This window comes from Bacillus rossius, chromosome 14 (assembly GCF_032445375.1).
Source record: "Bacillus rossius redtenbacheri isolate Brsri chromosome 14, Brsri_v3, whole genome shotgun sequence".
Lineage (NCBI taxonomy): Eukaryota > Metazoa > Arthropoda > Insecta > Phasmatodea > Bacillidae > Bacillus > Bacillus rossius.
The window spans coordinates 3,703,921-3,726,992 of NC_086341.1; the positions used below are offsets into that span (position 1 = coordinate 3,703,921).

At 40.1% G+C, this 23,072-nt stretch overlaps 1 protein-coding gene across 1 annotated transcript; it reads right to left on the reverse strand.

The window, feature by feature from the left end:
• Positions 1–1,203: 1,203 nt before the first annotated feature.
• LOC134539031 (alpha-tocopherol transfer protein-like) lies at positions 1,204–22,441 on the reverse strand. Its single transcript, XM_063380704.1, has 8 exons — positions 22,337–22,441; positions 15,763–15,994; positions 14,521–14,615; positions 13,185–13,338; positions 7,700–7,893; positions 6,009–6,119; positions 4,311–4,461; positions 1,204–3,510 (listed from the first exon to the last, which is right to left on the reverse strand). Exons 1-8 carry the CDS (start codon positions 22,439–22,441, stop codon positions 3,482–3,484), a joined length of 1,071 nt encoding a protein of 356 aa, XP_063236774.1. The 3' UTR covers positions 1,204–3,481.
• Positions 22,442–23,072: the final 631 nt, after the last annotated feature.

Here is a 23,072-nt window from a genome sequence, read left to right on the forward strand (position 1 = left end):
TATACCATTGATTATTAAAAAAAAAAATTTGTATCTTCTCCAAAGAAAATTTGCTTGAATGCATTTTAAGATGCACTTCATTTTAAATAACACATTTCTATGTTAAATGAGGATTATAGTATTATGTATATCATTAATACTCGTTTTTATTTTCTTACATGTTTGATGTATTAAGCGGATAAAATCCATACGTACTAAGATTGTAAATACTTTTTAGTTTGTTGTTTTGTCTCGTGACTTGTTGAAATGCTTGTTGTTGATATGCGACTGTGAAAGAGAGAGGCATTGTATTTGTGATGGAACTAGGTGTTTGAACTGTGATAAGTTGGAACTGTTAATTCTCAATTAATATTAATGTGGTGCTTTGATCGTTGATGGAAAATGTTACCAGATTTTATTGCATTTTATTTTTAAATTTGTTTTTTTTTTTTTTTTTTTTCTAATGTGATAATTTTAACAAGTGGTGCTCTTGAGTGAAGTGTACCTGCAAGGGGTTCGGAAGACAGAGCAGAATGTTCCCGACTATTGAGTCGTTGCGTGACTGGCGGTTCAGGTCTTTGAATCTTCGACTGCCATTGGTTCGGTCACTGCCTTAGTCGTGTAGTCATTTCCTAGAAAATGCCCGAAAAGATATTTGCAGCCGTTCGCGTAGGTGTTAGGTGATGTGTATTTACTTTTGGGAGTTCACATCCTGTAGATATTTGTTGTGGTTTTCGGGTTAAAGGTGTTGAGCATTTAGCAAGAGAATAATGTGTTTTAGCATAAAGCGTGATTAGAAACATTTGTTACCATTTTGTGTAGTTTTTGTCTCGGCTGCTTTGTTCATTTGTACAGATAAAGTAAAAACAAGCATGTGCGAATATTTAGAACATAACATGAAAATACATAAATTAAAAAATATTATTTTATTAATTTTCTGAAGATATTTTATAAAATGTATACATTTTTTTTCTTTAATTTAAAGGCATATCATTTTTACAAAATAAAAAAATTGGTAGTTTGTATGCATATTTCTGTTCAGCGAAAATAATTAAGACATTGAAAAGTGCAGTTTAAATTTTTTTTTTTTTGCAACACAAATGTGCTCATTATACATAGTTGTTCCAGGTTCAAATTGAAGCTATGCCACATAAGCTTTTGTCACAGGTATCACTAAAGGAACAGGAAACCCTAACAAGGCAGGAAAGAACGGATGCAAGTGACTTTGAGCCCAATGTTAACAAAATTTAATAGATCCTTTACATATTACACGTTAAGTAGCAAACATATAGATATAGTTCACAGGGGTGCAAATCTGATGGCTCCCCTTAGGGGGAGGGGGGGGGAGTTCCACGGAAATTTGTGATAGGATTTTATCTGTCACAAGTCATCTCTGAATACGGTGCTTGTATGTTGTATACTGCCCATGTTCTGGCTAATATGCATGCAATAAGCAGAAAACTTTAAAATATTCAGAAATTTTTCCATGAAACATAGTTTTAATGTTTACATTTATTGACCCCATTTCACAGTAGTCATGATTTTGAAAATGCAAGCGGGCCCCCTCAGCATGGCTTCTTAATTTCAGGAGGCCCCATTCCCCTCCCCCCCCCCTTCCCTGGGCCATGCCCATGGTTGATAACAATACTTCATTTTTGATAGCCAGATTAACCATTCCTGCTTAATAACTAATAATGTTTACTAACATATAAGTTACAAAAACACAAAAAAAAAAACCTGTGCTCTTTGAGTCATACAAATTGTGTTGTAGGGTGTTGTTAGGTCAATGGTCTTCTCATCCATTCATTATTATTCCCTGTTATCAAGTTGCTCACTTTTCTGCTCTCACTAACACTTGTAAGGACCTTTTGAGTGCTGCAGAAAGACGCTCGCAGATAGTCTTGTCTTTGTCTCGAAAGAAAAGTGATAATTTATTCGCTTATTCACTCCATATTGGTCTCAGATTGGCACTGTTTGAGTATTGCCTCTGCAGAAGGTAAAACAACCAAAATGGCATAATGTTCCACACACTGATAATATTTTACATTCTGACAGTGAACATGTGATTTTTTGAATATTCGCACATGACTTGTGAAACTTGTCTGACAAAATTTGCAAGAAGTAGGTATTTTGACCAGAAATCCATCCCACATATGAATCAAATTTTTAATGTTGTCGGCACTTTGCCAACACTAAGCTTATCAGTTGTTAGCTATACAATTAGTGTCAGTTTCACGTGATATCATAATGTAGTCTGGTAAATTTTTTTTTTAGTTTGTTTAGTTTTACTTTATACTCTCTAAGAAAAAAATTACCTCACATTACATTTGGGTTTTAATTTATTTTGCAGCATGTTTTTTTTTTTTTGGTAAGCTCAGGTATGAAATTTGGTAGTTTATTTTCCATACTCATAATGTAAATATTTTTATTTAAATACCTGTTGTAAAAATTATAATATAATTTTTTGTATAAAAATTTATAAAAATACTCTATAGTATTACGTAAGCCAGTCTTAAATACTGAGTGCAGCATTTAGACTACATTTAAAATTTATTTTGATCGCTGTACCGTGCAACAAGTATACAAATTTTAAGACTATATTTGCTACAGCGATTAATCAGTGAATTGTTTCATGAAATTCTACAAAAAAAAGAGATTGTTGCACACCTGACCATTTTGGAGACCAAGTTATCCAATCAGAACTTCAATTCTTACACGTAGCCCAGAATGCGTAATGCTTGCTACCGACGAGATAAGCTTGTCGTACGAGCAGATGTTTTTTTTTTCATGCCATAGCCAAATAAACATCTGTGATATAGAAGTAAATATGCAGCTCTTATGTTAACATGTAGCGATACCTACATACATAGTTTTGTTGAATCGGGTACAATAAAGCTTGATTGAATTGTTTCTTTGTTTTTACCTTGTGGTGTTTTCCCCCCAAAATCCTATCTGAAAGTGTACGACGTTTCTGACTATGACACTGGGGCAGCAAAAATAATTTTAGATTAGAATAGAAAGGCAAGTGTTAAACCACATTCAAAGGTTCCAAGGACGGTCTCGCATAGGTTTTCACAGACATTAAAATTAACGAAAATGGACAGTAGCATTCATACACACAGACCAACACTTGGAAGGAAAGACACCTAGTCAGCCATTTTTCACTTACAATCAGAAACAAAAGTACAGCTGTTTTGACTATTTGTGGCAGTGTTTGTTTCCCGCTGACCAGTTTCTGCATCTGGTGACTTTTTGAACACTTATATATTTTCCAAATAATTATTATTACAAATACTTCATACGTTAGATGTTTTCCAGCCGTGAGTAAACGGATCCTTACTGATGGCAAAAATATTAGGGAGAACTGTGTGGGAAATTGCAGGTACGCTTGCCGAGGCTTTGAGACACACATCGGCCCTGGTATCGTAGGACTCTTGAGCACATAGCGGCTCCTGTGCAAACTGTTTCCAAGCTGGAGAAAGTAGTCCGCCATTGTATCCTCTTATTGCTTGTATCCATACTCTGAATATTCTGGAAAAAAAATAAATAAAAAATCACATTCTTGTAGGTTTTAGAAAGCTGCCCTAGAATGTGTACAATAAATACAAAATATGGACCAGATTTTAAGGTTTTATTTTGGTGACTATTTAGTTGTTTAAAACAGGAGATTTTAGTGTTATTGTTTTTATCTATACATACTGCCTTTATTCATTTTAAAAAAAATTGTATTATTCAACAAATATGAAAATAAAATATTTCTTTGAACTTATTTTATCTGATGCACATATACAGTAAAATCGTTAGTAGTAATACTAATAATCATGGCTAGAGCAGAACTACTATAGAAATGAATTGGCAGATTTTTGTGTGCTTGAAACATGGGCTGTTACTAATGTAAAAAAAAAAAAAAAAAAAAATCATGTAAGCGATGAGAGATCAGAAAATATCATTAATTTCTTTCCAATCAATTCAGATCATACATTCTGGTACAAAATTCATGCTAAATAAATTGCATTCAATTATTTTACCTTGATAAAATTTAAGTTTTATCAAATAGCTGGATTGATTCAGGTTTTTAGTCACATTCAGGTGCTAAGTGGTGTGTGTCAACTTTACTCGGCACCACGTAACACTGAAATACAAGTCCCGATTAATTTCATAAGTGGAGAACCCAGCGGTCTCTGGGTTTTCTTGGGGTACTCATGTTTCAGTCATCCCGTTCCATCGCTGCTTCATTCTCGTATCAGCCCTCGTTGTGTCTAACCGCCTTGAGGTGGACAGGTCGTGAAGCCTGAAGACGGTATCCTTGTTCAGCGGCAGGCGTGCCTCACCTCGGAAGACGTCCTCGAAGAGGCAGAGCGTGCTGTGCAGCTTGGAGGCAGTGCCCGCCGGCACGTCCAGCTCGCCCCCGAACTGCCGGGGCAGGCTCCCCGGGACCACTTGCCGGTGCAGCGAGCCCCAGTCGGTGCCGTGGAAGTGGATCTGCGGGCAGACGGTCACCATCGGCGTAGCTGTGTTCATGAAGTTGGGGGGTGGGGGGAGGGGGGGACAAATAATGATTTTGATGTCATGTAAACCCATTCCCCCTTTTACTGAGACGGGGGGTTGTCCGGGGGGTCCTCCACCGGAAAATTTTGATTTTAAAAGTGCAAAACAGCACTCTTTGAAGCAGTTTTTGTATCTAACCATTGGATACATCGATGTTAAAATTATTATTATTGTTTCCTTAAGATAAAATTTGATGAGTGAAGAAATTACAAATAAAGTTGGGCAGAATAATATTATAAAATAAAAAATATCACGGTCTAGAAAGTTGGGGGGGAAAGTCCCCTCCAACCAAAAAGTTCAGGGGGACACGTCCTCCCTGTCCCCCCCCCGGTTTCTACGCCCCTGATGCTCGCGATGTCTCGCACACACTGCGTGGCACCGCTGGGCCCTTTGATGGACGACATGTGCAGACATTTATACTGTTTCAGTCCAATTTAAGTAGAAAATTGATCCTCGAACCATTGATTTAAACGGTACACACATTGTGTGCAAAGTTAATTGATTTAATCTCGCTGTTTTTACCCAACATACTGGAATTATAGTTGAGAAAATTTTAATTTTTAAGTATGTTAGGTGATCAAAGTATTCAATGTTCTATACACATGTTAACATGAAACACGATGAAACTTTGGAATAGAAGCAGTTTGACTCTCAAATTAGAATGTTCTGTTAGCGTAGTACTTGTAGTAAGAAAGTAGATAATTGATTTTCCTGGCAGCCTGGGGCATTGCTCGGTTTGCCCGGCTGTGGATCCACTCCTGCTTGAGAGAGTACTGCATTACTTTACAAGCAGGGTTCAGAACCGGGGGAACTCCCGGTCTCGAAAGATATAGTAATAGAACCGGGATTTAAAAATCAATGCCCAATAATTTCGGCACTCGGGAACGACAACATAAAATATTGTTTTTTTATTGCGGGCTGAGGTTAACTTCACGTGCTACTCTCCTCTGGCGAGGCGAGTGATGCCGGCAGAGCGAGTGCTGGTGGTTGTTGCACCAGTACTCTTCCAATAACGATATTCTTTCTTTTAGCTTGTTATGAAAGGAAGAAATGTTATTTTAAGTTAATAATTCTATGATTTTGCATGTTTTAAAAAGATATACATATTTCTTTATAAAGTTAAAGATTGAGAGTAAGGCTGAGAATAAAGTGATTTGATCACAGTAGTACATATATACTTTTTGCAATTAAAAAATTGTAACAATGTTTATTTTTTTTTTTTTTACATTTGGTCCCTAAAACTTGTTTAATTGTTCTAAACAAACCTATACTACTTCAATCACCAACTGCTGCCCTATTAATAAATTTTTTTAAAAAACCTAGCTAGTACCGAAAGTAACCGGGAATTCTCTCTTCCGTTGAGGACTAGTACCGAAATTCCCGGTTCTGCAAAACTGTTACGGTTGCAAATTTCCTATCGAGAAGAACCGAACAGAATGTCCAGGAGCGCAGACAGGTAGGAGGACTGTGCTGATACCGACCCTGTTGCGCAGCTTCTCTTGCAGGAACGGCTTGAAGACGGCGAACAGCATGTTGAAGACGTACGGCTGCCGCACGATGTGTACGGCCTTCAGCCGCGCGGGGATGCACTCCTGTGGGCCCAGCGCGCAGAGACGCTTACTTTCTGTGCGTGCCCGGTCTTAGTCACGGCACGGCTTGAGCACGGCTTACCCCCATTTTGTTTGTGCTATTTCCGACCTGACATCTAAATTGTTTTGCTTGATGTGGTGAATGCATGACAGTCGCCCAAGTTTTCTTGACTTTTTGAGAGCTTGACTGCTTTTAACATGTCACGTTCGACAAATGGATAAATGTGGTTAATTTGACTGTCAACGTGATGAGGGTGACCTGTAAGATAACTTTTTTTGATGACTAGAAACACACTATGTTAACAGAGTTATGTGAAACCAGTGAATTTACCTGCACGCTGCTAGACTTTCGTGTGTTGAAAAAAAACTAAAGCGAAATCACATTGACTTTGTTCCAGGGTTCACAGATAGCCCTACGCTAGTTACTTGAAATGTGGCGCGTGCATTTCCTTTTTGCTACCGTAGACATCCCCTAAGAAAGGATTTCAGGAAATTCAGCTCTCAAGGAAGGTTGCTGGGGCCATTAAAAATTAAAATTTCACGCATTTGAACAATAAGTTCTACAAAGTTTTGCAGGGTGTTAAAGATTGAAATTTCCCCCTTTAGCACACCAAATGTTAACACGTAGAATTTTCAAGTAATGATTTTATTTTTGAAAAGAAACCTGGACGTAATTGTTTTAATACTGTGTTCGTAAAAGCCAATTGTTTGATTTCATTCAGACATATCTTCAATACATTTATACATATTAATGTTAATAAATACATGAAAGACCTACACATGTGCAAACTGGCATGAAATATAGACACTACTATTTGGAAACTCGATTCTTGCTGTTCCTGTGTATGAGAGCTGAAATACACGTTTCCCACTAAAGATTAAAATAATAAATATGTAGCTGTTGTGTTCTACACCTAACCACTCTCAAGATTGTCTTAATTTCCATTTATCGTGGTGACCTTACACCGCATCCATTTTCCAGGCAGTCATTCACCACGTTGCCACATATACACACCCTAGCTACCAACTTAAGAAGCCACTCCAGTGTTCCAGGGGCACTACACAACCGGCGTTAACCTCATAAGATTCAATGCTATTTTCATTTTGCTTATAACTTATTAACTAATATAGATTTAGAAATGATGCTTGCTTGATATGTAAGACAACGATGCTCTTATCAAAGCCCCTTTCTTCAAAAATGTGCATAATTTATGGTTCAAACCTAGACAATACACTTATGCATATTAGTAAAGATTAATATAAAACCATAATTTATGCACGTTTTTGAAGAAAGGGGCTTTGATAAGAACATCGTTGTCTTGCATATCAAGCAAGCATCATTTCAATATTTATATTAGTTAATTAGTTATAAGCAAAATGAAAATAGCATTGAATCTTACGAGGTTAACGCGGGTTGCGTAGTGCCCCTGGAACACTGGAGTGGCCTCTTAAGCTAGATTAATACTTTACTCAAACACGACAGTCTCAATACATAACAGTAGCTGAATTGATGTTATTTTCTAGTTCTGCTTTTGCTGTCTTATTGTTATTTCAGACCCCGGAAGGGAAGAGGGACAGCTGACCTGCACCCAGTGTGCCAGGTTGCGGGCGAAGGCCGGGCTGATCTGCCACACGTGCTGCGCGGCCAGGCCGTGCATGTCTAGCAGCACCACCGCGCCGGCCACCTGCGTGCGCGGCTCCAGGGCCGACGCCCCCAGCACCAGCCACAGCGCGCGGTGGATGTCGCTGGCCGACACCGCGCCCGTCTTCCACTTGCCTGCGCATCCTCTCACGTTCAGGGCGAGGTGTGAACCCATTAGCTTAATCTTAGCTTATTTTTCTCTATTTTGTTGTATGATGCATACAAGTTTTTGATACTTTAGGTGATAGTTCAATTCTATTAAATATAATGGAAGTAATATTTTATACATTTTTTATTACATCAAAATAATCTCTTTATAAAGCATTCCATTATTAACTATAATTAATTCAATTTATTTTAATTTACCTATAAAAATAAGATATCTGTCTCATTAAAATAATGAGATTGGATTTATAATAGTACTATTAATATATAGACGTGTAAAATACTTCAATTAAAAAAGGAATAGTATTTATATATTAATAAGATCTTATTATAATATATATAATTATTTAAATATATCAGCATGTATTAGCTCTGCCGTTACATTCCCAGGGGCAGGGGAGGAACAAGACATTGTAGTCACGTTCAGGGTTGATAAGGGGAAGGGGGGGGGGTAATTAAGGGGCTGAAGGTAGCTCCCTCCCACCCAAAAGCATCTGCATCTGGGTCCAACCCTGACAACCCTGACAATCTCAAATTAAATTTAATATTATCTTACATTCTTAGTACTACACTACCTACAGTTCAGTTTTCATCATTTATACCTACTTACTACCTAATCCATTTTAAGTAGGTAGTTGTAGTATGTTTTAAAATTTAAAATTTCTATAAGAAGGCCCTCAGCTGGGTCAAGCCACTCCCAAACCAAAAACCCTGGATCCACCATTGGATGCGTCGGAACATTGAAAACAAACTATTAACCATAAAAATAAAGTTTCTTGCCCTGTTTAGGTTTTAATTTATGGGTAGCTTCCTTTTTTTTTTTAAATTGTATTCATGAATGTGTGCGGCTTTCATTGTAGTTAAAATACGTAATCTCGTAATGTTAGCAGAGTTTGAGAAAAACTGTCTGAATAAATAAACAATCTGAATTTCCCGGATTCAAATTCTGGATGCGCCTCAAGCAATGACAGTCCTCATCACACTAATAAAGTTATGTTTTTTTGCTTTTGTTAAATGCCTCATTTTACATTATTTACCTGCTGCGTGTTATTATAAAATAGAGGTGGTGACACCTTTTTATTTTATAGGGCATGACACCACAACAAATGACGTTAATTTATCAAAGAAGTGGTTTAATTGGTTTGGTTTTACAACTATTTATACATACTTACAAATCTCTTAATATTGTATCCTGTATATTATTCCTTTAAGTGGTTTCAGTACATGACATGGAATGTGTTGGTGGCACTCGGTACTTTAATCTTTCCATTTTTCAAGTCGGAATAACTTGCGACCGTTTCTTTTATTTACTGTTGTACAGCCTTATCACGTAGCATGTCATTATCAGAGACCAATGTTCTGTGTACGAAGTCCTTCGGTGGTAATGGTGGGCAGAGTGTCAGTTTAGGTCAACTGACCTGTATACACAAGATAACGTAACCCGCTGCCAATAATCAAATGTCACTGCAGGGACTAGAGATCAGCTATTGACGGACACATTCTTCGAGATACGCCAGCATTACATGCAGCCAGGGCTAGATTTTAAGGAATATTTTAACCTGCCCAACGGACAGGTGTAATCGAAAATTTGCCTGTCCGCCATCCATTTTGCCTGTCCGCTGTTTTACCCAAATAAAAAAAAATTCAAAATCGCTGTAAAAGTGAGAAAAAAGGATTTTTGCTATATTTTGCACCTATTTTTATCACAAACTTAACATCCTTATTTAATCGTCATTTTCAGACGAGTCACTGTCTGAGTCACTGCACGAATTACTTGGCTGATTCTGTCTTGAACATCTTCGATAAGGAGGCTGAAAGGGTCGACGTTTTCTCTGAACATTATGATACCAGAGATTTATTGCTGGTGCTGGATCAAACTCACTTTCAGAAGGTGACTGTATTTGAACACGCAAGAGGGCAGACAGTGTATCATCATTTAGACAGTTTCGCCAGTCTGTCCTTATAGACTTCATGAGCGAGAACCCTCACTCACAATCTGCAGTGTGAGCTGGCAGGGATAGCACAAGATCAATGAGAGAGAGTACATTTTCATACTCAGTGTGGTATTTGAGATTGATATCACTCCAATTTGCTTTGGTTACTGGATTATACAGCTGGTAAACTGTGGTCTTTAGACTTGTCCATTCCAACTCAATCATTTCACACTTTACTCCATTATTCACAAGGGAGGGAGAAAAAAAGTGTATCAACCTTACGATGCAAGTGTCACCAAACTCTGGCTGAATGCTTGTAGGCCACGTTTTAAAACTACACAAATTTGTAGCAGTCAGTAATTCACAGAGTCCAGTTTTCTTATCTCCAAGGCGAGATTCTAAATTTTCAACAATTGCATTTATAACAGCTGTTTTCTTGGGTGTCTGCAAAGGAGCTCCTTACAACTGCTTAGCTTCATCTTCAATTATTTTTTTTGCATGCACGGAGATGACAGCCATCTTTGTCACAGAGCTTCTGCAACATGGTGATAGTATCACACAGTGACTTTTGTGTTTCTGCTACAGTCAAATAAGGATGTTGCAAAAGTTGTGAAAAGAAACTCAAAATGGAGGTTACATCGCAAAAGAAGTGAATATACTGAAAAAATTCCAAATTGTTCAGTGCATCTTCGATAAATTTGCATGAACCAGCAGTTGATGCATTACATGTTGATTCCTGTCGTAAATTTTCTGCAGTGAGGATAAGTGCAGGAACAATCTTGAGCACATTTTTCAAGGCTCGTTTGGTGTGAGAAACCCAACGAGTGCCTCCAACTCTGGTAGGTACGCAGAACTTGATTCTCAGAGTTTCACAATATTTTTTTCAAGATCGCTCGGTGCACTGGACTGTGGTGGAAGAATGCATATAATTTCTTTAAGAAATTTTCCACTTTGAGATTCAATGGTGTTTCAGAAAGTGCAGCCTTCAATGCGAGTTCAAGACGGTGTGCTAGACAATGTATAGCAACCAAATTGGGCTGAATTGATTGCTTCAATTTGGTACTAACTCCATTATGCAATCCTCACATCACTGCTGCACCATCACTTGCAAAGCCTACCAAATGCAGCTTTAAATCTGAAATGGTGAACCCACAATACTCATTAAAACACACAATATGAAGTCATAAATCAGGGCTGCATTAGGCCTTTCTACATGTTTAACACCTACAAACTTACAATGTATTTCCCCTTTAACAGCAAACCTTACATAAACAATGACCTATTCTTCTACAGCACTGTCTGTAGACTCATCACACATTACTGAAATATATGGAGCACTTCTTAAGTTATTTTCCAATTCCTGGCATTCTATTTCTGCAATGGAACCCAGAAATTCTTTGCACTTATTGTCAGTGCGGTAAGTATTACCAACATCCAGGCCTTTCTTTGTGTCAAGTATACACTGCCAAACAAAGTCTGTGAAAGGTCGCCCATGTTTAGCCAGGGCATGAGACGTACGAAACAGTATTTCCAGTGTAGTGAAAACATTCTTTTGAATACTTTGTCAGGTCATCTCTGCTTTGGATTGTCCAGGTTTTGTCAGTATTGCATCTTCCATATCTTGAGACTTGTGGGCACTGCTTGTAGCATGCGACGTTAGGTTTTCCTTGCGAAAACTTGAGCAGCCCGTAACAAAAACTGATCCAGATGATTTTGAATGCGTTTCGCAGACTTTGAAAACATTTGTTTTGTTTCTGTGTCGTAACAAAGCCAAAGAAACTCGGAACACCACGACGTTAAAAAGGTACGGGACCGGGCGATTTTGTCATATTTAACATTATATTCTGACTTGTCCTCGTCCGTTTTTCTTTTCTTTTCTGGTGGTTTTGAAGCACCAGTAATGAATTTCCACATTGTGTAACGCAGTTAATTAAATACTTAAACAATCGCCGTGACAAGATAAACTGTAAAAGATTACCGTGTCCTCTGTAAACAAGTAATATTTATTTTTTGATGCAACAGTTACAGGCGAATTTTCAAGCAGTCGCAGTCACTGCGGCCACTGTCAGCTGCATCTGGAGTACGCCGTGAAATGTTAACCACGCGAAAACGCTTTTCTGTTAACAAACTATGTTAAAGTAGAGCAAGGAATTAGTAAAGTCGCGATTTATAAAGACAATAAATTTAAAAATTATATTTTGAAAGTATACAATGGTAAATTACGTAATTGTTGGCTGCACTGCAACGAAATTAATATTAAAACATGGCAACAAAAACAAACTTCATCGGTGTGAGACGTTTTGCATCTCTAGCATACGAATACGACTATGTTACGTGAATCATGACGTGAACGTAAGATTTTAAGAATTATGATTCAGAAGATTTCAGCACGGTTTGAACATAACCTACTTTTTTTTTTTCCACGGTATACAATAGCCAGAGTCGTCCGTCACAAAAGAGTAGCCATTATTGTTTATTTATAGATATTGTAAAAGACGTTTTATGTGTTATTAATCACCTCTGCTGCATTAGTGCGTGCGAATAACCTCGGCGTCACAAGTTGCACCTGTCCACCGGACAGTTGCCTTTTTTATTTTGCCTGCCCGGACAAGATTTTGCCTGTCCCGGGCAGGCGGACAGGCGCTAAAATCGAGCCCTGCATGCAGCACCACTTCAAAGTTAGATCCCAGGCCCTGTAGCACACAATGAGGTCCCGTTTAGCAACTAACAGCTGACACGTCCCGGCCAACTTGCTAAAACGTAGCGTTTCCAAGAAACATTACTGGAACATCACCAATACATCTATACTACAAAAATGGCTGTAAATATGCAGCATAAACGGGACATTGTGTCATTTCTTTGTTTCCACAGTGATGTATAGTGCATGAAGTAGGTGAAGCAGATTACTCAATTTTTGAAGAAATACTTCTCATCTCTGGAGCAACTATTTTAACTAAAAAAAAAAGTAACGAGTGTGTGTGTGTGTGTGTGTGTATGTATGGTGATTTGAAAGCATTCAATCCATGAAGTCTCTTCAGTAATGCATATATCACACATCAAGATATTTTAAAATGAAACCATCCCCCCTTGCCTTTCCCAAAATACCAAAATTAACTAGTTAGGGCTTCAAAGGGAAACTTATTTAACAAACAAGTCATTATTTACTTCAGGCATTCAATTTAATTTTATTCTTTGCTGTAATGAAACCAAATTATATATAAAAAAAAAACTAAAGGCAGAAAATTGTCACAGCCTAAAGAGGGTTAAGCCAAACTGCCCTCTCTCTCCCGTTGAAGGACGTGTGAAGGACGTGTGAAGGACCCTCACCGCCGGCCTCCAGCAGCAGGATCCTCCGGCCGTGCTGGTCCCTCCTCGGCAGGACGCTCAGCAGGTCCTGCTCGAACACCCCGGGGGTCTGCCCCGGCGTCAGCTGCCCCGACAGCCGCGGGTTCTTCTGCGCGAACCGGTAGTACTTCCGCATCTGTAAGACACCGTCTTGGTTCGCACGCTCTGAAGTCAGTGACGCCTTCCTTTCCCAGCAGGGGTGGCTCTAGACTTTACAGAGCCCTAATATTTTTGAGAGGGGCCTTACCAGGGTGACCTAAAGAGAAGGGGGCTGAGGGAATATTGAATAACGTCCAGAGATAAAGAGAGGTTGTGGGTTCGGAGGCTCTCCCTAGAAAAATTTTAAAAATAAGGTCTTTTAAAACAACAAACATTTTCAAGCCAAACTGAAAATTAAATTTCGAAGATGGTTTTCTTATTTATCTTTAAATTGTTCTATATCCTTTTCCTGTAAAATTACACTTAAATTGGTTTTATAAATTATATTCATCAATTTCTAATGTGCAATAATTAAAACTCAGTCAGAAGCAGTGGCGGATCCAGGATTTTGGTTTGGGAGGGGCTTGACCCAGCTGAGGCTAGGCTTTATCAAGGCGAACACTAAAACAATAGTGGACCCAGATGCTTTTGGAGGGGGCTTGAGCCCCTTAGCCCCCCGTCTGGATCCACTACTGGTCAGAAGGTATTGACCAGCACTTCAAATAATTTGCTAATAACAATTTTATTCTCCCTTTACAATTAATGTCCATATTCTTTTTATGTAATAATAGACAGAAGAGGAAAATAAAAACGATAAAGCAATTGTGGGGCCCGGCTTGCCCCGCCCTGTAGCCGCTGACTGCAGAAAAAGCTTGCCTCAAGATTGCAGTGACAACCCAGCACGCTTGTGGTGAAAGTACGTTAGCTTCCAGCAAGTGTGGATCAAGCCTGTGTCAAGCTAGCACAGCAGGCCTAGTTCAAACCAAAAACCAGGGGCGGACACAGCTTCTAATTTTGGGAGGGGCGAATGACTGGAAGATTCCAAGTGGTTCGGAATATCTCCCGGTTAAATGGGATGTCCAACAATTTGAAAAATAATCGCATCAAAAATTGGCATAATAACTTATTTCTGACATATTTAAAATTCACTGTCAAAGCTAAGAAGTAGCATATTTGTAGTTTTCGCTGCTTTTCCGTACTTACAAGGTCAAAGGCCACACACAGTTGAAGGCCACAATTACAAGATCAAAGGCCACATTTACACAGTTGAAGGCCACACTTACATGGTCAAAGAACACACCTACATGGACGAAGGACACATTGTCAAAACCACACTTACACGGTCGAAGGCGCTGTGAGGGTAGAACTTGCACGGCCTCAGGAAGGTGAGCAGCAGGTTTTCGTCATCCAAGGGCACGTCCAGTTGCTTCTCGCCTGCGAACAACATCGGCTGTTGTGACTGGCCGCTCTGTGTCTGAAGCAGTGCAGCCAGAAAGCTGCCTTCATGTTGCCGGAACTGCATTACGGGCAGTTAAACAAAAGCTTTTATCCTCAAAATCGAAGTTACAAAAGGCTTTAACATTCACACTGGTGGCAATTTTAGCAACTTGAGGTTTTTTTTGGCATGCCTGTTTTCTCCTGCAGAGTGCATTACGTATCAAATTGGCAGTATCGAGACCTACATTAATAGTACTACTAAGAAGGAACATCATCAGTTGAAGAGGCTGTAGGTAGATGGATAGAAACCAATAAATTAATCCATTAAAACAATACCAAGATTAAGAATATATCAGGGCTCTCATTGGACCATATCAATAAGAAGCATGGTTTTATCTTTTAAGAGTTAATTGGTGTTTATGCAAATAAATCATCTGATTGGTTCATGTGACCCATGACATCAAGTGCCCATGGGCATTCATGGATTCATTTGTAGTTGATCTATCTGATCAGAGCTGGCGAACTCGAACGTGGGAGTTCACACAGGTCTGCCTGCAACAACTGCATCTGACACCATTAATAATACAGCCTACATTAGGAACCACAGAGTAGGTATGTGAATAGTGTATAAATGGGTGTTCTGCAGCAGGGTTCAGGGCAAGGATTTGGATTGTTGTCCGCCATCTTGGACTGAGAACTTATGGCTATCATATTGAATGACCTTGACCTTGTTCGCTATTATTTTGGATTCCTCCATATTGGAATGCAACATTTTAGATTCCACCGTTTTGTTTTCTAGAACCTTCTGCCACCTTGTATTCCGCCATTTTGTTTTTTAAAATCTTCCACCATCTTGGATTATAATATCAAAGTCACCATTTTGTTTTCGTCAGCTGGAGGTCGCCATATTGGATTCAGATGTCACGGCCACCTCCACCTGCTATCATCGTGAGACTATTGAAAGAGGGGAGGCAGCGGGAGGCAGTGGCGGATCCAGGATTTTGGTTAGGGAGGGGCTTGGCCCAGCTGAGGCTAGGCTTTATCAAGGCAAACACTTAAACAATAGTGGACCCAGATGCTTTTGGAGGGGGCTTGAGCCCCTTAGCCCCCCCTCTGGATCCGCTAATGGCGGGAGGTGACCCACCTCTCAGGAGCTCCCTGAGCTGCGTCAGCGCGTCCCGCACCACGTCGGGGGACTCCCGCAGCTCCCGGGCGGCCAGGCGCTGGAAGTCCTCGCCCATCAGCCCCACCTCCAGCGTGAGGGTGTGCTCGCCCACCACGAAGCCCGGGGGTCGGCCGTCCACCAGGAACCTGTCCAGCTCGGGCATCTCGCTCCTCCGGGCCTGCTGGGCCGGGGTCTGCTTTCGGCGAGACTGCTAACAATGGCGTAGCAGGCTGGTGGCAGGGATGGCCCCCGCCAGGCGCGCCGGAGCAGGGGGGGCGCCGCAGCGACGGTTTCACGGTTACTGAATGCTCCCCCCTCTGTTTTAATCATTTTCAAGTCTGGCCAGGGGCGCCAGTCACCTTAGCTACGCCACTGTCTGCTAGCAAACCCTGTATGTTTCCACAAGGGAAGCCTAAGATGTACATCAAGTTCTGTCCCTGTCCCTAACCTAACTAACTGTCCATGGTGTTTTAAAGTGTTTTAATGTAGCTTACCTAACCGACCAACTTTTAATATTTGAATTCATTTTTCCTGCGCAAAAATAAAACAAATCCCGAGGTTGGCCGAATTGTGAATATTCAGGCGTGTACGGGCAGGGACAGACCTTGATGTACATCTTAGGCTTCTCGTTTCCACAAGCGCGGGGCAGAGATTAGGGAAATATACAGGCGTTGGATAAGATCCGACACTAGTCGAGGGGCTGAAGCCAAAAGGGAAGAGAAATTTCATTGTACTGCACGTACCATTATGGCGGCCGTTTGTTTTAAAACGTATCATTTATCGGAGGTTAAATTGGAGAAAAGTGTCAACTCATATCATTACATTTTCAATTATGAAGATTCGTTTTGGACTTTTTATATCTCTAACATATTGACTTGTAATATTTTGATCCAACTTTCTTCCGAACATCTTAACTATAGTCGTTAATATAAGCAGGCTATAATAGCTGAAACAAATATTTAAAAAAAAAGTCAGCCATATTGGTATCAGAAAATCAGAAAAACTGTTTCATGTCTGACGGCTAATGCTCCAACTGTATCCTTTCCTAATCTCTGGTGTAGCCTAGTCCTAGCTTGTGCGAATGGTTTTATTATAACAGTTAATACTTTTAGTATTGTATAAACATGGATGTTTCTCACAACTGTCGCTTAATGCTGTAACCGCTTCAACAGACCACATGTTCACAACATTTCAAATCACTACGTACTCAAGATAACTTCAATCTCTCCAATATGGGGACATTCAGTACCACTTTAATGTGACTGGACGATATTCCTACCTACGAAACCTTCCGCATAAATTTGAACACGACCCATTACCAAAAAAAAAAAAATATCCATGAATACGGCAAGCATTCTTATTCTTCCACAGAACCATCCACATTAGCTGCCATAGTAGATCTTCCAAGGAAACTTCCATCGTGTGACAGGGGCTAAACACGCAACTAACACAACGAAAATCACGCTTGTCGCATGACGTCTCCAACCCTAAACCTACAACTAGAAAATGAAAATCAGTAGAAAAAAAAAAAAGAACTTTTCCGCTTGCTTATTTTTTTAAGAAACTTATTTTTTTTTGGCTCGTAAGTGATAACTGCTTAGAAACAGTAGGTGAAACTCAAGTCGATGGGCAATGTTTCTGCTGCGGTCGTGTTTTTTTTTTTTTTTTTTGCGAAACGTATTTATTATTATCACAAAAAAAGTCAAGAATTTGATTAAAAGTTTTTTTTTTTTTTTTAAGTCAGAGATTGGCCTTGGAATATTTACAAATTCGTGGCCTCAAATACTGAACGTTAATATTTTCATACAACTTAAGATTAGGGAAAAAAAGGTTTAACACGTGAATTTCAGTACCTACCTAGGTAAACATAAAATTACCTACCGAAACAAATTTTAAAAATTTCGTGGTCGGGACTATCCCCCCTTCCCCCCTTCACTATCACGCCCGCCAAACTGGAGCCACGCCTGACTCGAACAAGATGTGAAATACTGCATGCTTTTCTCTTCCCCCCCCCCCCCCCCCAAACACCACATCACAAAATGAAGAAAACGAGAGCTTTGGTCGAAACAAAGAGCGCGTTTGTGTTGTTTCTTATCTCCTCGTGTCCTTGTTCTGAAGTTTCAATAACACAGGCAGGGCGGAACGTGGCGGTTTCGTAAACACGCGCATTAGCGATAGGCGAGAAACGAAATACTTCACGAAAACATCCGCATCGCCGTCTGAAGTGTTGATGTCCCTGTCACGGTGACTGCGAGGGAGGGGGGGGGGGGAGATGGCGATCAAAGCGACAGTGCTGACGTGACAGGAATAATCTGGGAAGATGGGAGTGACGCTCTTTTGAAATCTTAAAAAAAAATTACCCCGCTTACACCCAGGGGCGTAAGAACCGGGGGGGGGGGGGGGGGGGGGACGTGTCCCCCTGAAATTTTTGGGTGGAGGGGACTGTCCCCCCCAACTTTCTAGACCGTGATATTTTTATTTCCTAATATTATTCTGCCCAACTTTATTTGTAATTTCTTCACTCTCAAATTTTATCTTAAGGAAACAATAATAATTTTAACATCGATGTATCCGATGGTTAGATACAAAAACTGCTTAAAAAATGCTATTTTGCACATTTAAAATCAAAATTTTCCGGTGGAGGACCCCCGGACCCCCCGTCTTAGTAAGAGGGGAATGGGTTTACATGACATTAAAATCATTATTTGTCCCCCCCCCCCCCCCCAACTTTATGAACACAGCTACGCCAATGCTTACACCCAACCACGAGTCGAATTAAAAAAAAGAAGATAAATCTAATTTGGTAATTATTATTTTATATTTAATATTTGTAAGAAATAACCTGAATTTTGTTTGATTAGGTTGGAGCTATAATTAAATACTCTAGCAATATATTATACCCTTTTGACGTCATTTGATTTATTCGTAAAGTCGTAAATTTCGAAAGTTCTTACTAACAAATAAAGTTTCTTAGAAATCCATTAAATAATGCAAAAAAAAAAAAAAAAACAGACGAACCAACAACATTTTTTTAAAACTTTTCATTTGATTTCTAAATACTATATAGAGACCTGAAAAATTCGCGGATTCATTTCGTGATAGGCTAGAATCCAAAAACGTTTGCCTTTTTACCGCATCAGTAATTGGGCCACAGTTTATCTGAATGACACTCGGCCAGTGAAAAAAACCTTCAACGAAAGAAGTATCGAATCACTAGCGTCCCAGTTAAAACAGTTGTCGCGAGTCAGTAGCCAATGAGAAGGTGTAATTTTCCCGCGTGCATAGAGGATCATGGAGTCTATCCTACAGGTCATTGATATCGCGAATTTTTTTCCGGCCTCCACTTCCAAGGCAGTGAAGAGGGCTGGTGAATGCAGTACTTGTCACCCGCGCAGTGAGAGAGAGGCCGCGGATCGCCGGTGTGACAGTTGTTAACAGACGCGCCGGCGCAGGCAGCGATCAGCCGAGCAAGGCGGCCGGAGGAACGCGGCTCGAACTGCAGGCGGACACAAGGAGCACAGTCACGCTGCTCCGGATGACAAAACGAACACCGCGAGAACTCCCGGAGCAGGGATGCCAACTTGGGGGTTTTCCCCCCAAATTTGGGGGGAACAAAGCTGCAATGCTGTTTTTTTTAGGGGGTAAATTTATTTAGGGGGATTTTTTAGCGGGTACATTATTTAAGAAAATTTTTGAGGGCGTGAATTTAAAGTGTATATCTTGAAAACAAAGTGAAGAAAGAACAGCAACACAAGTGGCGAAAATAATTTTAGCTCTCAAACAGAGTGTACAATAAAAACTTTAAGGTTTTTTTTTTTTTAAATCTAAATCTAGGGGGATTTGAAGTTGGTCCTAGGGGGAACACTCTGTAGGAGTTGGCATCACTGTCCCGGAGGGTCTCGTAATTGCTCGCCGGCCGTCTTCTCGCACGTGACGCGAATCAAGACAGAGGACCAAACCATGGCCCCCCACATTCGACTACTGGCCCTGGACCCAGGATCGGAGACGCCCCCCCCCCCCCCCCCCTTTTCCCACCCAATTTTACAGTCACGTGCTAGGTGCTACATTATAATTAGGGACTGGAAAAATTCGCGGGTTAAGTGACCTCCAGGATAGACTCCACGATCCAGTGCACACTCGGGCAAACGTCCCCTGTTCATTGGCTGGTGACTTGTGAGGCGTCTCAATTGGGAGACTCGTGATTCGATACTGCTTTGACTGAGGGTCTATAGTTGGCCCACAGTCCTCCAGATTAACAGTGAAGTTGCATAAAGGTACAATTATTTGCATTTCAGCATATCGCGAAATGAAACCGCGATTTTTCCGGTCTCTAATTATAATTGAATGGTTATGTCTTACCTACACTCTTTTTAGATTGTTATTTAACCTGAAAATACAGGGTAAAATTATGGTTACTATTTTATAAGTCCAAACTAAGCTTTGTTTGTAACATATTCAGTATGTTTTTTCTAGTTTGATAAAAAAATATATAATAGTTAAACATTTAGAAATAAACAGGGACCCAGGGATCCACCCAGCCCCACCCATGTGGGGGGCCACGGACCAACCAACACAGCGCTCGTGAGATTCTCACCCATTTACTTGTGCGGGGGCAGATTTTGAAAATGGTGCTAACTGTGGACTTGGGGGGGGGGGGGGAATTTACGGAATAACCACAAGTTCTCCCACATGTTGTTGAAGCAATTCTAAAACTTCAGTTTCAACAATGGTTTCGATAATTTTTTTTTTTTAAAAAAAGAGCTATTCTTTTCTAATAAATTATCCACCGGTTAGTTTTAGGAATTATTACCATCAAACTGTGGTAACATCGCGTCGCTGTAGGAGATACAAAAGCTTTTGAAGTTTTTTTTTTCTAATAAGACATTATGAATTGAAATAGGTAGGTATTGAAACAGCGTTTTAAAAGATAAGGTGCGAATAAAAATTTACTTTTTCCGTGTTCCGATTTATGTCCAGATATTTGACAGAACACTAGAAAAACGCGGAAAGTAAAAAAAAATGGAGACGCCCCTGAAAGTAACGATGCCCAGTGGCTAATAAATATTGCGAAATAGTAGCGACTACTCATGATTAACAGCTGTCGTGGAGAAAGCTGGAATACTTCCCGAGGCAGTTTACTCACATTTAAGGCCCCCGCTGTTTGAAAACTGCTCGAGATCTCCAAGTGGGGTCTGATAACGAAAAACATCTGAGGGTGAACGAGTAATTCTGTTTACATATTTGGTTTTTATACTGTATTGTTAGGAGAGTGAAAATAACTAAAACGCGTGTTTTCAAAATATGTTTTTAGACACGAAACGACCGGTACAGATGAAAGCACTCAAGGGCCTTGCATTATAACTTTATCTTCATTTTCCCCGCCATGTAATGTTGTGATTACCGCTCAATTCTCATATTGTCCTATGCGATACGAGAAGACTGCGCGTCAATCCACAGCCTTGCGCTTAGAGGCGATACCGCGCTAGAAGCACCAGCGAGCGTCACTCTTATCACATTCCGCCTAACAAACACAGAAACACCTCTGCCTATGCGGTCCATTTAATCATAAGTAACTGACGAAAAATATTCGTGTACTGATGTGGTTTTTATTTTGCTGTTTAATTTGTAAATTATTCCAAGTAAAATTGACTTGCTTCACATCCGTATGGTTTCTACCAGAATTAAAGACCTTGGGAATGTACTGAATTTAAAAATAAAAGAAAAAGAAATAAAAAAACTACAGGCTAAGGTTATAACACTTGTATGCTTGTGTGACCAGCTAGAATGTACACAATTATGTATAGAGACTCGAAAATTTCGCGGATTCGTCTGGCCACAGGGTATAATTCAAAGTCATGGGTGTGCTCAAACTGTGTTTGCTTTCCCTTTGGTTGATTTCATAGCGAAAACATTTCTACCCTTGTTAATTGACACTAACTAATACGATAATACGCTTTCTTCTCTCCTAGCTGGGCATTGTTGGCTCTCGGTCGTAGAGGAGCCCAATCATGTACACGGTGAGAGATTGTGAAGGTTTGCATTCTAACCTGCGACCAAACGAATGCTCGAAATTTCCATAAATAGAGACCGGAAAAATTCGCGATTTCAATGACCTGCAGGATATACTCCATGATCCTCTATGCACGCGGGGAAATTACATCTGCTCATTGGCTACTGACTCGTGACACCTGTTTAACTGGGACGCTAGTGATTCGATAATTCTTTTGTTAAAGGTTTTTCATTGGCCGAGTGTCATTCAGATAAACTGTGGGCCAATCAGTGATGCGGTAAAACAGCAAACGTTTTTGGATTCTAGCCAATCACGAAATGAATCCGCGAATTTTTCAGGTCTCTAGTAATCAATCATGCACAATCCAGTCCGTCTGTGTCTCCACTCTTTTGTCTTCTGTCTGCTTTTGGTTCGCGATAGTCTACAAAACGCCGTTAATTCATCCGTATATCCTACAGGTCATTGATCTGGTCTCTACTAATGATTGTGGTGTTGCACCACAAGATGGACGCGGACCGCGCTAGGCTCAGTTTTGCGACGTACCTGGTCGCAGGCTGGCTTTCCCCGCCGGTCGAACAGCTGGTGCGTCGCGCGGACACTGCTGGCGTCTGGCGGACCACCGCCGAAGCAGGCGCGCGCGCCAAACATGGCGGATATCCGTCACGGCCAGAGGTCACGTACCCACCCCCCCTCCCCCCCTTACACGGCCACGCGCTCTATCAGCTCGCTGATAAACAATAAACACTGCCAGTGGCAACATTTTTTTCATGACGTGCCAAACATCTCTAGTTCTCGGTATACAGCGTCTGGTAGGAGTGGGAAGCCGATGGACGGAAATGTGACAAAAAGACGGCTGTCCCACGTGTAGCAGCAACATAGACCCGTATATAGTCACTTTCGTAAACACTATAGGGTTCGTACCAAACGTACTGGTGTGCCAAATGAAACTTTATGATAGTGAAACCAGATACAATGGAATATATTTTGCAAAACTAAAATAGCCAATGTAAAAAGTAATCACCAAGTTATAAATACATAAGAAAACTGGCATTACACTATTGATAAGTCTGCTTCCCAACATAAATTGTCAAGATAGCGCAGTGGTAGAAAATATTTTGGGATAATGTTTGACATGGTTCAAAGCTTGTCACTGGAAAAAAAGAACTTTTTTTATACCTTTGTTGATAACAGATTACTGGATTATACAAATTGTGCTTTGAGAAAAAAATACATATATGAATACATTTTATTTATTAATGTTATTGCTATAGTATTATTA

Excerpts from the sequence above, each read along its gene's own strand:
- LOC134539031 (XM_063380704.1), bottom strand. The coding sequence starts at position 22,441 with ATGTTTGGCGCGCGCGCCTGCTTCGGCGGTGGTCCGCCAGACGCCAGC. Across the intron at positions 15,995-22,336 it reads GAAAGCCAGCCTGCGACCAG|CAGTCTCGCCGAAAGCAGAC; the intron begins GTACGTCGCAAA and ends CGCCATTGTTAG. Across the intron at positions 6,120-7,699 it reads ACCTGGCACACTGGGTGCAG|GAGTGCATCCCCGCGCGGCT; the intron begins GTCAGCTGTCCC and ends CTGGGCCCACAG.